At 46.7% G+C, this 14106-nt stretch overlaps 3 protein-coding genes across 3 annotated transcripts; all 3 read left to right on the forward strand.

Annotated features, from left to right (window-relative positions):
• Nucleotides 1–571: 571 nt before the first annotated feature.
• On the forward strand, nt 572–1819 carry F5891DRAFT_1191719 (uncharacterized protein; the record flags this gene model as incomplete). The annotated part of the gene is made up of 3 exons (XM_041367496.1): nt 572–850; nt 895–985; nt 1032–1819. The coding sequence occupies 3 exons, from the start codon at nt 572–574 to the stop codon at nt 1817–1819; spliced, it is 1158 nt and encodes a 385-aa protein (XP_041223096.1).
• A 4505-nt stretch (nt 1820–6324) lies between these two features.
• Nucleotides 6325–7069, forward strand: F5891DRAFT_520592 (uncharacterized protein; the record flags this gene model as incomplete). The annotated part of the gene is made up of 3 exons (XM_041372124.1): nt 6325–6639; nt 6692–6879; nt 6935–7069. Coding segments are annotated over 2 exons (477 nt in total), but the record flags the coding sequence as incomplete, so codon positions are not given.
• A 1197-nt stretch (nt 7070–8266) lies between these two features.
• F5891DRAFT_520471 (uncharacterized protein) lies at nt 8267–10802 on the forward strand. Its single transcript, XM_041372123.1, has 10 exons — nt 8267–8346; nt 8416–8627; nt 8683–8715; nt 8771–8943; nt 8990–9072; nt 9130–9339; nt 9397–9532; nt 9582–9733; nt 10605–10687; nt 10769–10802. Exons 2-9 carry the CDS (start codon nt 8475–8477, stop codon nt 10628–10630), a joined length of 966 nt encoding a protein of 321 aa, XP_041223098.1. The 5' UTR covers nt 8267–8346; nt 8416–8474; the 3' UTR covers nt 10631–10687; nt 10769–10802.
• Nucleotides 10803–14106: the final 3304 nt, after the last annotated feature.

The following is a 14106-nucleotide window of genomic DNA, read 5'->3' on the forward strand; positions in this document are numbered from 1 at the left end:
TGTTGCGTGTGTCATAGTAATTTCTGCATGTGATATCAAACCATCACATGATTGATCAACATGCACAACACAACAAGTCCAGCCTGCTTTTACTACTATTGCGACTTAGTACTAACTACCCTACATGTGTAACACACATCTCAACATATAGATTCTGGTCATCCTGCAGTATCAACACTGCAGCCATCTGGATCAAGGTAATAATCTGATGCATGCTGTAGACTTGTACTGATACCACTTTGCAGAGTATCAAATAATCGGATATCCGTCTTAGGCCTGCCCTGGTTGGATACTTGAGGATCAGGACTGGTAGTAGGTGCGTTCACTATGTCCTTTATATGTTCCAGAATGTTAATTACCTATGTAGGTCTGTACTGTTCTCATGGTTTGCAGGTGTGCTATGTCATTCTATCTGTATTCTGGTATGCTAATTACCTGTATAAAGCTTCGCATCTCTAGGTACTGCATCATTATACTGTGTAGCTAGATCTACATAGTGAAATATAAATACTCTACTGCTCTTCCATGTTCGAGTCCCTTGAGTCCCTCCAGTCCTTTGAGTTCATCTTGTATGGATGACCTTACTTGTTTGGGTTGTGTGAAGTCTTTCGCAACTCAAAAGCGCTTGAGTAGTCACGAAGCTCAGTGTGCTGCTAACAAAACTCTAGATACTGATATTTACAAGAGTCAGCAGCACCTTGAGAAGGAGAAGTGCAAGAAACAAAAGTGGAGAAGACTTCGGGAAGTGTCTCGGTCACCAACACTCCAAGAAAAAACTCCCCCTGCTCACAACTTACCTCCTGTGGATGAACAGATGGATATTGACGATGGATGGTACAATACTGGCGAGGTAAGGGTATAATGTTCTGAAGTTCATGTGCTCATCCTCATTAGGTTAAAAATGATGCATCGGGACCTTCTAATGCTGGTCCCTCTAGCATTGTATCAGATCCACTGGTTGATTCTACGGTCTCTGTCTGCTCTGGTCGATGAATACGAATGCCGGCGCAGGTAAATGGATTATATCCCAGGGATGGGAATCTACTTTGCACATATGGCCCATCAGGCTCGTAACCAGCCCTCTGTTCCATCTGCATCACCACCCCTACCTCAAGAAGAACCAGGAACCCCTCCTGCTGCTGTTCAAGACCAGCCCACACTCGTCCCTTACAAGACTCAACCTGATTCAATGGGTCTCTTCCGCATATACGCGCAACATCCCACTTTGATACTGATTGGAAATGAAGGCCTGGATGTGATTGCTGATGCTCCGACCTTCGAAACTCAGGGCAATTCTCATTTGGAGCGATCTCAGATCATTCCTGGACTTCCCTCCTCAGATATTTGGCCTGAAGATATTTTTTCTGCATTCAGTAGTCCAACACCAGGCCTTCTCTTTTGTTGGCAATACTCTGGATCTAACTCTAAGTCAAATGCTGAAATGAAATGCCTAGCATCGGATTTTCTCGATGACGATGAATACAGGAGAGAAGATGCACGAGCTTACGACACTGTATGTGAGAAGAGGCTTATACAGGACTATCTTAAGGATAGATCTAATCCCTTCCACATGGAGAATGGCTGGCGCTGTTCTTCAGTCAACATTCGCCTGCCCAAGGAAAAGGAGAAGTTCGCATCAGAAGAAGAAGCTCCAGAAATGGAGATTCCAGGTGTTTATCACCGCTCCCTCACTGACATCATTGTGTCCGTTGTAGAGACTCGTGCATCTCATAGTGTGATATGGCGCTTTACACTAGGGAGTATACAGCACCAACTCGCAGCATCACTCTGTGTACCATCCACAGTGATTCCTATATGACGCGCAGCTTTCCCGCGCAACGCGCGCCATGCGCGCACCATTCCCACGCTTCACGATGTATACGCGCGCGCGCGTTCCCGCGCTTGCGCGCCCTATAGCGCCAGCCATCCAGATGCATCCATCCACTGTCCACCAAGCTCCCTAGTGCGTATATTTCCATTTCCTTTATTAGCATAGTTCCACCTTTATTTTTATCATAGTTTCTCACTCATATATATTTTTACATACCTACTCGGTAGCGCTTCGGCTCCGCATGAGCGCGCTTAGGCGCGCTATATAAGCGCCAGCAGTACATACTATTATTTACCTTACTTTTCACCCAACTTTACCTAGTACTTACTACTTAGAAAGTCGCAGTAGAAATCTATTCATTAGCACAACACATCTCACATCCTTTATCTTGCTTATATCTTCACATAAGTTTAGTCCCTCTTATTTCCGCTTACACGCGCGCGCTTTCCCGCGCTTCGCGCTAATACGCGCGCGCGTTCCCGCGCCTTCGTACCTTGCGCGCACCTGCGCTTTCTCGCGCTTCGCTGAAGCGCGTACCTCTAGATCTCCGCTGCACCTGCTTCCCCTTTAGGGTCGAATGCACTTGCCATCTCAAGTATCGCAGACTAGGCAACGCACGACCTACAACTTTTTAGATACAGTCAGGAGCATTTCTTTGTTCCTCTCAGTATTGTTGTTTCTACACCGTCTTCCAGGACAGTATTTCAGGTACCTTCCACATGACGCTGTAGAGACTCGTGCGTCTCATGGTCTGATATGGCGCTTTACACTAGGAAGTACATAGCACGAACTTGTAGCATCACTCTGTGCACTACCCACAGCTATCTCTATATGACGCGCAGCTTTCCCGCGCCATGCGCGCACCATTCCCGCGCTTCGCGATGTATACGTGCGCGCGTTCCTGCGCTTGTGCGCCCTATGGCGCCAGCCATCCAGAAGCATCCATCCACTGTCCACCAAGCTCCCTAGTACGTATATTTCCATTTCCTTTATTAGCATAGTTCCACCTTTATTTTTATCATGGATTCTCACTCATATATATCTTTACATACCTACTCGGTAGCGCTTCGGCTCTGCATGACCGCGCTTAGGCGCGCTATATAAGCGCCAGCAGTACATACTATTAGAAAGGGACTTTTACCTCCCAATTACTAGTTATCACTTACTTACTACTTAGCAGAATATAGTAGAAGTCTATTTGTCTATACTTCGCATCTCCCTTCTCTTTTCTTGCATTATATTATCACTTGAGTCTAGTCTTTATCATTTTCCGCATACGTGCGCGCGCTTTCCTGCGCTTCACGCTAATACGCGCGTGTGTTCCCGCGCCTTGCGTGCACCTGCGCTTTCTCGCGCTTCGCTGAAGCGCGTACCTCTAGATCTTGGCTGCACTCGCTTCCCCTTTAGGGTCGAACACACTTGTCTCCTCAAGTAACGCAGGCTAGGCAACGCACGACCTTCAACTATTATAGATACAGCTAGGAGCATTATTGTTCCTCTCGGTATTGTTGTTTCTACAACGCCTCTCCAACAGCAATGGAACACATCAGAGGAACACACAATGAACATTTATGGTGAGGCATGTTCTTCACCTGCCTTTCTGGAAGCCTATGAAGAGATCAATTCCCTTCCTCGAGATGCTGATGATGATCTTTAGCAGGTTGTTGCTTCGCTGATGTTGTGGTCGGATGCCACTCATCTTGCAAGTTTCGGTGATGCATCTCTCTGGCCAATCTATTTGTTTTTTTGGTAACCAGTCCAAGTATACACGAGGCAAGCCAACAGTGTCAGCATGTCATCATGTGGTATATATTCCTACTGTGAGTTGCTTCTCAGAAGATCACCATTTGAATTTGCTTATCAACCTTGTGATCTTAGCTTCCAGATCATTTTCAAGACATCTACATCGGTGTTTTTGGCGAGGCGTCTTCAAATGATATACCTACACTCATTGTAAATGCAAGCTTATGCAAGCTATCTGGGCACTTTTGCTCGATGACAAGTTCATGCACGCATATAAGTATGGCATCATTATTTGATGCAGAGATGGGATCACACAACGAGTATTCCCTCGCTTCTTTAGTTATTTGGCCGACTATCCTGAAAAGTAAGATTTTCATATCAATCTCAGTATCTGATCTTAATTGTGTTATTATGCAGGATCCTGCTTGCATGTATCAAGTTTCTCGGTGAATGTCTGTGTCCTCATTGCCTGATCAAGAAGGCCGATATTCCCAAGATGGGAACAAAACTCGACCTGAAGAGGAGGAAGACAAATCAACAGATCGATGATGTATCTCATTGTGATCGTATCGAGCGATGTTGGGCACTTATCTTTCAAAAAGGTGTTGGTATCAACAGCCAACATGTCAAGAACTTTCTGCAGGAGGATTCACTTGTCCCTACTCGTGTAAGTGTTGATTAATGCTAGCATTTCATTATAAACTAATATTGTGTAAGAACACCTTTTCCAAGCGCCTTGCCGACTTCGGATTCAAATTATTTTTGATGTTCGTTGTCGACCTTCTGCATGAGTTTGAGCTTGGGGTCTGGAAGGCCATTTTTATGCACCTTATGCGTATTCTTTTTGCTGCAGGTGGAACAGCTATCCAGGAACTCAATTGGTGGTATGGGTATTAGATAGTGAATCTGGAGTGAGGAACTTTAGATCGATGAAGAAAAGGTTTCCAATCATGGGGAGACTGCCGAGTACGTTGTTGTGATGGACCAGCTCACAGTGTGCTGGGTCTGGCTTAAAGTTGCACCCCCAGCCCTTTTGCAACATGTGGCCGACAGAGAGTAGATTAATGAGTGCACCAGGTGCGTGAAGGCAGTGTGTGAGACGAACACGGCTTACTTGGCCATTGATGGTAAGTTTGGCCACACAATCACCGCGACCCAATGTGGCAAGTGTCCCATGATTGGCGGTTTTAATGGTTACTTTAGCCTTCTCGGAGTATGTCCAAAAAACGTCATGATTGGTAATGAGAGTTGATGTGGTGCCTGAGTCTAGAATGGTGGACAGAGCCTGTCTCGCTATACATGCTAAGTCTTTGGCACTCATTGAGGAATCGTCCGGACTGATTTCCATGATCGTCACACAAGCTAACTCTCCTTGCGGTTGAGAGGATAAATTTGACTCAGTGGAAAAGACTTGTGGTGTCTCAGGTTTGGACTCCATTGCTGATGCAGCAACATCCTTCTTGGCTTTGTTTCCTTTTCTGTTCCACATGCTCTTGGTACCCTCCGCACCTCCACCTGGTTGAAGACAATGTTCCCTGTCGTGTGTCAAGGAACGAGGTAAGCCAGTGCAGACGGGGTTGTCACAAGGCACCCCCTTGGGATTATACTTGTGAATTCTGACACCATTCACAGGATTTGTCGTCCTGGATTCTCCTCCGAGTGATGAGTGGGGCCCACTGGCCGTGTTAGCATATTCAGATCCGGGCTTCGCCATCTTAAGTTGACTGCGTTGGCGATTGGCTTCCTCCGAAAAGGAGGTAGCAATGGTTTGGAAGGTGATCTTTGGTGGAGCAGGAGTGGATGTTGTTGTAGTGGAGGTGCTAACTGAGGGTTTGGAGAACATTCCGATGGTGAGTCCTCGAAACACGATCCATTGTGGCAAGTCAGGTAACCCGTTCAGCAACATGAATATAGCTTCCTTGTCCGTGAACACTATGCCCATTTCAGCAAAACGATGTCGGCCATTCTCTAAGACTCCGAGGTAGTGTGGGGCATCCTCTGCATCCTTGAGCCTTTCGGAGAACAGCTGTGAGCGAAGCTCAAACTGCGAGGTGACGTCTAGGCGCGAGAAACACTGAGCCAAGACATCCCACTGTTCACGGGCTGAGAGGGATTCGTCGAGCATGTTCTGGACGACTGGAGAGAGTTTGCGGCTGATGATAGCCTTTGCCTGTGCGTCCTCCTTGGACCATTCCTTCATATTCTTCAGTTCGTCAGCAGTAGGCTGAGCTGGGGTAGCAGCAACAGGGAGAGCACTCGCATATTCTGCAAAGTTATTCAGATCGGTGCCTACACTACAATGGTTCCACAACCCTTCGCCAGTGAGTGCAAGCTTGACCAACCTGCGCCAACTGGAGTAAGTGTCAGCACCTGTTAACTCGATGATGTGATCAAGTTTTCCCATGTTAGCAGCGAGCGTGTGTGATAGTATCCTTCGATATGTTCATCGAGTTCTAGTCCGTAGTTTCTGAGCTTTATGGCTCAGGGCTCATAACCTGTACGAAGGCTAGAACGGAGGTCTCAGTGTGATGTTAGGACAATGCTTGAATGTACTCAATACCTAGAACGGAGGTCTAGATGGCACATGAGTGAATATGAGTATGTGCGAGAGAGCTGCTAAGTGGTGCTCACCTCAGTGTGATGTTAGGACTACGCTGAGGTGAGATGATGTGAATGGCGCTACTGATATATGAACATGGCGGATCTGTGGCTGTGTCAAAGGTGGTACTGTATAGTACGTAGCACAAGGTCCATATAAGTTGCAACCAGGTGGTCCGGGCTATGAGCTGGTGTATGGTGCAACGGCAATCGTGCCATATCTGAAGTCGTTGACGCCAGAAGATGATCTTGTAGCATCTTTCAGCGCAATCGCAAACCACGAGCAAACCCTTCTGACACCTTTACTCCGCTTTTTGACGGACGCAAAACAAGTTGACAGAGGTGTTCGCATTGTGGGGAGAAGCGAGATCAATCTCTCAAGAGTTCCCACTGTCAGCTTTGTTGTTGTCGGACAGAACGCGATTAAGAGCAAGGATATCGTAGGAGCGTTTGACAAAAAAGGAGGGGTAAGTCCGACTTTCAATGATCTTATTGTATTCGATTATGCATGTTGCACAGATCGGAATTCGATACGGCCACTTTTACGCGTATTCTCTCATTGACAATCTACGGCCAAAACTAGATGTGAATGATGGAGTCGTCCGCATCTCACTTGTCCACTATAACACCGTCGAGGAAGTGGAGAAGATCTTGGACGTTTTGAGGGAAGTTTTGGCTTGAGCGATAATGTAAAATTATGTCAACATGTATGTAACTATGATATATCTTGGAACGTTCTGGAGATGTATTTTTCTAGTACAGTGCATCAAAGGTGCCCAATGCCCATGTAATCTGGAGCCTGGAGGGTTGAACTTGCTGCCCTCGATGTTGCTTATCTCAGCACGGACTCATTTCCCTTTACAAATGCTGCAGTGAAGTCACTGTCTAGTAGTATCTACTGCCTGCAGGAGGCTATCACATCATACGGATACAATAATTGCTTCGCCCGGTTGATCGACCACGTCGTTGTATATGATATTGGCTACTATAACGATTTTGGTTTCGCCCATACCATGCATCCAGCATTCAACGCTATGTCCTCAATCTTGTCGACCTTTTTCAAAATGGCTGGATCCAAGGGATACAGTCACGCATATATTTTAAAACTAGTGAGTCTTGGCTCGCATCGCAAGTCCTCGTCATACTCACTGTATTCTTGCCAAAGCATGCTATTTTGTACGTTCCAGGCGCAGGGTAATGCAATATATTCCATCACCTACATCATGACGATTGGGGTTATGTGATCTCAATACCGTCGAAACACACCAGGGAGCTTCCTATGAACCGAAAAGGAGCCAGATTTAATGGTATCCCTCAACACAGTAGGCACCAGGGCGGGAAGAGTTGAACGAGAGCCCAGTCACACGATGGCGCACAGAATCGAATGCCACTGCAACTCTTGAGGCTACAAGAAGTTTGTCCATTCTCCTCACGAGTCAGTATCCAAGGATTCTCGGGGTGGGATTTGTCATAATTCAGCAAGATACATGTCAGCCCTCCGAATCTACGTGTTTGTTAGCCGGTACGTCTTCTTTGACACTTGACAATATATGCGCCAATTCATAAAGTGTAATAGACGGTTGGACTCTCCGCGGACGCGTACCAGACCTGTCCCAAGCTGTCTATAGATATACGCAGCCGGCCTTTCTTTCAGTATTAACCAGTGTGGTCGACGTTCGAGTTCACCCAATACGCACGGCACATACTGCTCCGTCGCCCCATAGTTCATACCCAGAACCACCATCTTCCGGGGAAAACTCCAAACGCACAGACCCTGTCGAGCACCACGGGATGTCACCCGTTCCAGAGGGTGTCTCACATCCCAACATACTCTTACTTACTCCCAGACGTCTCACAGATTTATCATCTGAAAGCCCTTGGAAGATCGAGCTCATCTCCATCTACATAGATTTCTGACATCACTGTTTTTGTGCTAGGCAGGTAGGAAAGAACGAAATTTTATCATTTTTGTCGTATTCTGATTATTCATTATAGTTCATATCTCTATCAACGTTCACGCTATTCGTCATTTATTGTGTAATTCTTGTGCTTTTTGTACGAACAATTGGACAGTTGCAACTTCGTGTCTGTGCGAGGGTATAATCAGTTGTTTGATGCGGGGAGATATATAAAAGATAGACGCCGTGTGTAGCTGTTGTGTGGAAGCTGTATATGTAAGAGCCCTTGCTTCGTATTCGTTCGTTCGTTATCATATCTCGCCACCATCTCGTTTTGTACTACAGTACAGCTTTCACGATAAACCAAATCACCTCTACTTCAGGACGCACATCAAGATCTCCCAATGGCGACCATCGATGCCCAGGAGCTCAGAGAAAGCATCGGACGCTTTCGAGTTCTGATCGTAGGGAGAGCAAACGCAGGCAAAACAACCATTCTTCAGAAGGTTTGCAACACCACAGATCAACCAGAAGTTTACGATGCCAAAGGAAACAAGGTGCGGGTGATGCTCTATGCCATGCACGCGTCTATCGCTGATCAATCGTGGGTAGATCGATGCTGGCGTCGTGGAAGCCTCGATCAAGGTGCGTGCACCATTTGCCCTATGGGCATACCGTACATGCGCTGACGGATGCTCAGCGCGGAAATCACGACATCACGAACGAGATGGTGTTTAAAAGTAATTCCGGTTTCGTCTTTCACGACTCGTGCGGTTTCGAAGCGGGATCCGAAGAAGAATTCGAGAGCATGAAGAGATTTATCTCAGAGCGCGTACATGCGACAAAACTGGAGGAGAGAATCCATGCTATCTGGCAAGTAACTACCCTCTGACGTTGGACGCTTGTTGATTGCCATCAGGTATTGTATTCCAATGGACGAATGCTGTCGAACATTCCAGCGGTCGGAGGAGAAGTTCTTCCTTGAGTGCGACACCGGGCACGGTGAGCTTGCCACCTCATCGTCAGTTGTCGTGCTTGGACTAAACGATCAATCTTCAGTTCCCGTGATCACGGTGTTCACCAAGTTCGAAGCTCTCCGTCCAGTAGCGTATGGAGAAATCAAGAAGGAAATAAAAGGTGTATCTGCAGAAGAACGCTCAGAAAGGATAGCCCAACGCGTTGAAGAACTGTTCACTAAGACAGGTGTTTGTGATCGGTTGTGTGACCCTGAAAACCGCACGCGTCCTAAGTTTCATGTGCGCTTGGAGAGTAAGTGGTCTAGATTGAGTTGTCTTATGTCAAAGTTGATATTAGTGACCGACCTAGATATGAACAAGCCGAATACAAACTGCAACACTCTACTGGAACGCACGACTTTCGCGTTGGACAACGACGAATTGCGATTGTGCTTGGTGTCAACACAACAATCAAACTTGGAGCTTTGCATCAAGTGTGCCGTCGTGTGAGTGGCAAATTTTCAAGTCACATATTTGTGTTCCAACATCATCTAGAACACTCGTTGATCGCGCACATCAGCAATCTGTGCTACGTCAGGTCGATTATGAAGTCAATCAATATGCCATTGCTAAGTGGTTTGCACATCTCCAAGTAAGACGAGGATTCATTCAATCTAACAATACCCTGGTAATGGTGCTCATAAATGGTAAACACTGAAGTGCTGAAATTGCAGACATTCTAATATATATTTTCTTGATTGTAGTTGCCCATCGATCACAGATGGTATGTCTGTGGTTCGCGAAAATTGAACAGTATGAACAACGCTAATGCCCTGTGGCTGCTCGCCTGTTGACAGTCTGTAAGTACCTTGATTTTTTCTAGTCCTCGACCCGTGCTTATGATCCCCATCCCTCGCTGCTGCTCATCTGTTGACAGTTTGTAAGTGCCTTGGTTGTTTATATACCTGGACCTGTGCTCATGGTTCTCATCTCTTGCTGCTGCTCGCCTGTCGACAGTGGGTAAGTGCCTTGATTGTTTTTAGTCCTCGATCCGCGTTCATGATTCCCATACATCGCTGCTGCTCGCCTATTGACAGCGAGTAAGTGCCTTTATTGTTTCTAGTCCTCGGCCCATGCTCATTACCCCCAACCCTTGCTGCTGCTCTCCTGTTGACAGCGGGTAAGTGCATGGATTGTTTCCGATCCTCAACCCGCGCTCATCGTCCCCATCGCTCGCCGCTGCTCGCCTGTTGACAGAATGTCAGTGCCTTGATTGTTTCTGATCCTCAACCCGCGCTCATGATCCCCGTCTCTCGCTGCTGCTCACCTGTTGACAGAAAGTAAGTGCCTTGATTATTTCTAGCCCTCAACCCGTGCTCATTATCCCCATCCTTCGCTGCTGCTCGCCTGTTGACAGCGAGTAAGTGCCTTGATTGTTTTTAGTTCTCGATCCATCTCATGATCCCCATCTCTCGCTGCTGCTCGCCTGTTGACAGGGGGTCAGTGCCTTGATTTTTGTACTCCTCGGCGACCCGTGCTCATGATCCCCATCCCTTGCTGCTGCTCGCCTGTTGACAGGAAGTCAGTGTCTTGATTGTCTCTGATCCTCGTCCCGTGCTCATGATCCGCATCCCTCGCTGCTGCTCGCCTGTTGGCAGGAAGTAAGTGCCTTTTTTGATTTTTAGTACTCCTCGACCCGTGCTCATGATCCGCATCCCTCGCTGCTGCTCGCCTGTTAACAGTGGGTAAGTGCCTTGATTGTTTCTAGTCCTTGACCCGCGTTCATGATTCCCATACATCGCTGCTGCTCGTCTGTTGATAGCGAGTAAGTGCCTTTATTGTTTCTAGTCTTCAGCCCACGCTCATTATCCCCATCCCTCGCTGCTGCTCGCCTGTTGACAGTCTGTAAGTGCCTTGGTTGTTTCTAGTCCTCGACCCGTGCTCATGATCCCCATTCCTCGCTGCTGCTCGTATGTTGACAGAATGTCAGTACCTTGATTGTTTCTAATCCTTGCCCCATGCTCATGATCTTCATCTCTCGCTGCTGCTCGCCCGTTGACAGGAAGTAAGTGCCTCGATTGTTCTTAATCCTCCCACCATGCCCATGATCCTCATCCCTCGCTTCTACTCGCCTGTTAACAGTATGTGAGTGCCTTGATTGTTTCTGATCCTCGACCTGCGTTCATCATCCCTATCCCTCGCTGCTGCTCACCTGTTGACAGGTGGTAAGTGCTTGATTAGTTCTGATCCTCGACTCGTGCTCATCATCCCTATCCCTCGCTACTGCTCCCCTGTTGATAGGGGGTCAGTGCCTTCATTTTCTCTAGTCCTCAACCTGTGCTCATCATCCCCATCTCCCGCTGCTTTTCGCCTGTTGACAGTTTGTGAGTGCCTTGATTGTTTCTGATCCTTGTCCCATGCTCATGATTCCCATCTCTCGCTGCTACTTGTCTGTTGACAGCGGGTAAGTCCCTTGATTGTTTCTCATCCTTATAACCCTGATGCCTTGTTTCCCCCCGCCTGTCGACAGAAAGTATGTACCTTTCATTGTTTGTCATCCTCAGCCCATGCTGACCATCATTGCTGCTTATCTGTCGATAGGAGGTAAGTGTCTTGATGATTTCCTGTCTGCAGTCCATGTAGACAGTTCTCACATTTTGCTGATTTCTTTGGCAGGTGGTGGGTGTCTTGATTCTATCTTGTATTGAAATGATACTGAATAGCATAATCACGGTGACTCGATTTCATAGCCTGATGTAAGCATTTTCCATTTCATCACACGAGTCAGATCATCATTGCTCATATAATGTGTAGTTCGTTGAGTATCCCTCGATAACTTATTTTCCATGTTCGCTCATCTTCCATATTTTCTTGCCCTGTGCAGAATGTGAGTCATTTGACCCTGATCATGTGAAGCCATGAATGTGTCAATCATTTTGACTGGGTCTTCCGCTCTCTAGGATGTGAGTATGTTTCAATCGTCAAGGATTTCAGCAACGTAATTCCTTTTGTTTATCATGTGTTCGCAGAATGTATGTTGATCGCGGCCTATCTGATGATAGTACTCCACTGACAAACAATCTTATTTAGCTTGTACGTCCATAGAGGGCGAATCTTCACCATTGTATAGTGATACTCAACTGGTTCCAACCCCTGACAGTTTGTAAGTTACTCAAATTGTCTACAATCTGGTAATTAATTATTCGCAATTATCACGTCAACCATGTAGAAGGTGCGTCTCTGTTATTAATTAAATGTCAATTTGCCACCTCATTATTGTGACATTCCTTTCCTGTAGAAGGCAAGTACTTCGTTCTGTGCAGTTGATTCTGATACTCACACTTCCAACCTGTGGCTAGGCCAAAATCAGGCGAAGTGACATTATCCGCGTCCTCCAGCCTTTGGTAGGTTGGTTTTCCTTCCCATTGATTCTCGACACTAAGAGTGCGCAACAGGCTGTGAAGGGATCGATGTTCACTTCTGCTGCGAACAGAATTGTTCAGACTGGCATCGGTTAGTTTCTCACTGCCTGACCAGGCGTAGTCTTAATCACTGGAAGCAGCTACTGTCATCGTCCTCGAGCACTCCGCCTTTCTCGCGGACGACTTGGACGACTTGAAGTGCGTCGAGTCTGCCGTGGAATACTACCTGAAATCTCCGACAGCTATTGCAGTGGAGAAAGGAGCGGAAGAGATTTCTCGTCAAAGCTACGAGGCAGAGGAACTAGAGAAGAAGATTCTTGAGTTCATCCTTGAAAATCGCTTGTGTACGTCCCTCACCTTGTTGTGAACATGGAAGTCGGAGCTTACTGACAGCCTGCAGCGAAGGACTTGACACCACAGAAGTAGAAGATGCTCGAGCCAAGTTTCTTGTTTTTCGATGCGTGCTATGCGCCCGTGTTATGTACGACACCAAGTACGCCAGCTTCAACTCCTGAGCGCTAAGCAGTGCATACTGTGATGTTTCCTTGCTCTTCCCCATACTATGTACTAGATATGACACTCCAGTCTCAACTGCTGAACGCTGCAGACTGTATCGACTTTCAACGCTCGTTTTTCGGATCTAACGTATCATATCGCATTCGGTTGTTTTGTAGTTGCGCCCGTCAAATGATCGCTGTTCATTTTCATTTTTTCAATAATGATAATTCGAGAACTGGCTCGTATGCTTCAATGCTGAAGCGGAGGGGCATGACAGCTTACAACATTGTCAATGCTCGTCGGGACAGCATGCAGCCTGGGGGAGTAAGTTATGTCATGAAAATCTGGGAGAGATTTAGAACAGCATTATGTTATCATCTCGTAGTTGAACATGATTTCATTGTCTTGACGAAGGGGAAGACCTCGGACAGAAAGTGACACAGACGTATCGAGGCATTGACAGCATCATGAAGCGGTATGCTGTGGACACGACACGGTAGCGCCTGAATAAGTTGAAGTCGGATGGGAAAAGTAGACGATAGAGGCTACTAGCAGGCGCTGACGCACAGGACGAAATAGGAAAAGGAAATGATGGGGAAGAAGACCTCTCCTACCGAAGCTACCAAACGAAACCCTCCTCGTCACAAGAAACGGACGAACGGCTTTTAGTTGTCCACCTTTCCGAAATTGTCATTCAACCTGCTGTTTACCTTCGCGCATTTTATCAGTTTCTGGTCATACTCGTTTTTGCTCGCACCTTTCACTGCTGGTCGTTTATTGCACTTCGTTGTATTTTAGTATCATACACTACGATTAATAGCAAAGGTTAAAAACTCATCTAGGAAATACCGCTAATGTAGTCCGTCGGCTGAAGTTGAGTTCAACACGTCTACATGTTGGTCGAGGAGTCCTGAAAGCATTAAGACAAGTCGAAAAAGGAAAGCAACAGTTCAGGATGAATTATCACCACGAAACGTTCCTTTTTGCGTCATTGACCCGGACGACTAGCAACTGCAAAATCGTGGCGAGAATATGAGAGACGCGATCATGACTGAAACGGTGGACGTGCACCAACTATTTTCATGTGATGATTCCAGTTGCTGTTTCAACCGGAGCTTGAAATACCTTTGCGCTTCCACTGTCAGGATTGTTGTCTCTCC

Source organism: Suillus fuscotomentosus (assembly GCF_016647785.1).
Source record: "Suillus fuscotomentosus strain FC203 chromosome Unknown F5891scaffold_45, whole genome shotgun sequence".
Taxonomy (NCBI): domain Eukaryota; kingdom Fungi; phylum Basidiomycota; class Agaricomycetes; order Boletales; family Suillaceae; genus Suillus; species Suillus fuscotomentosus.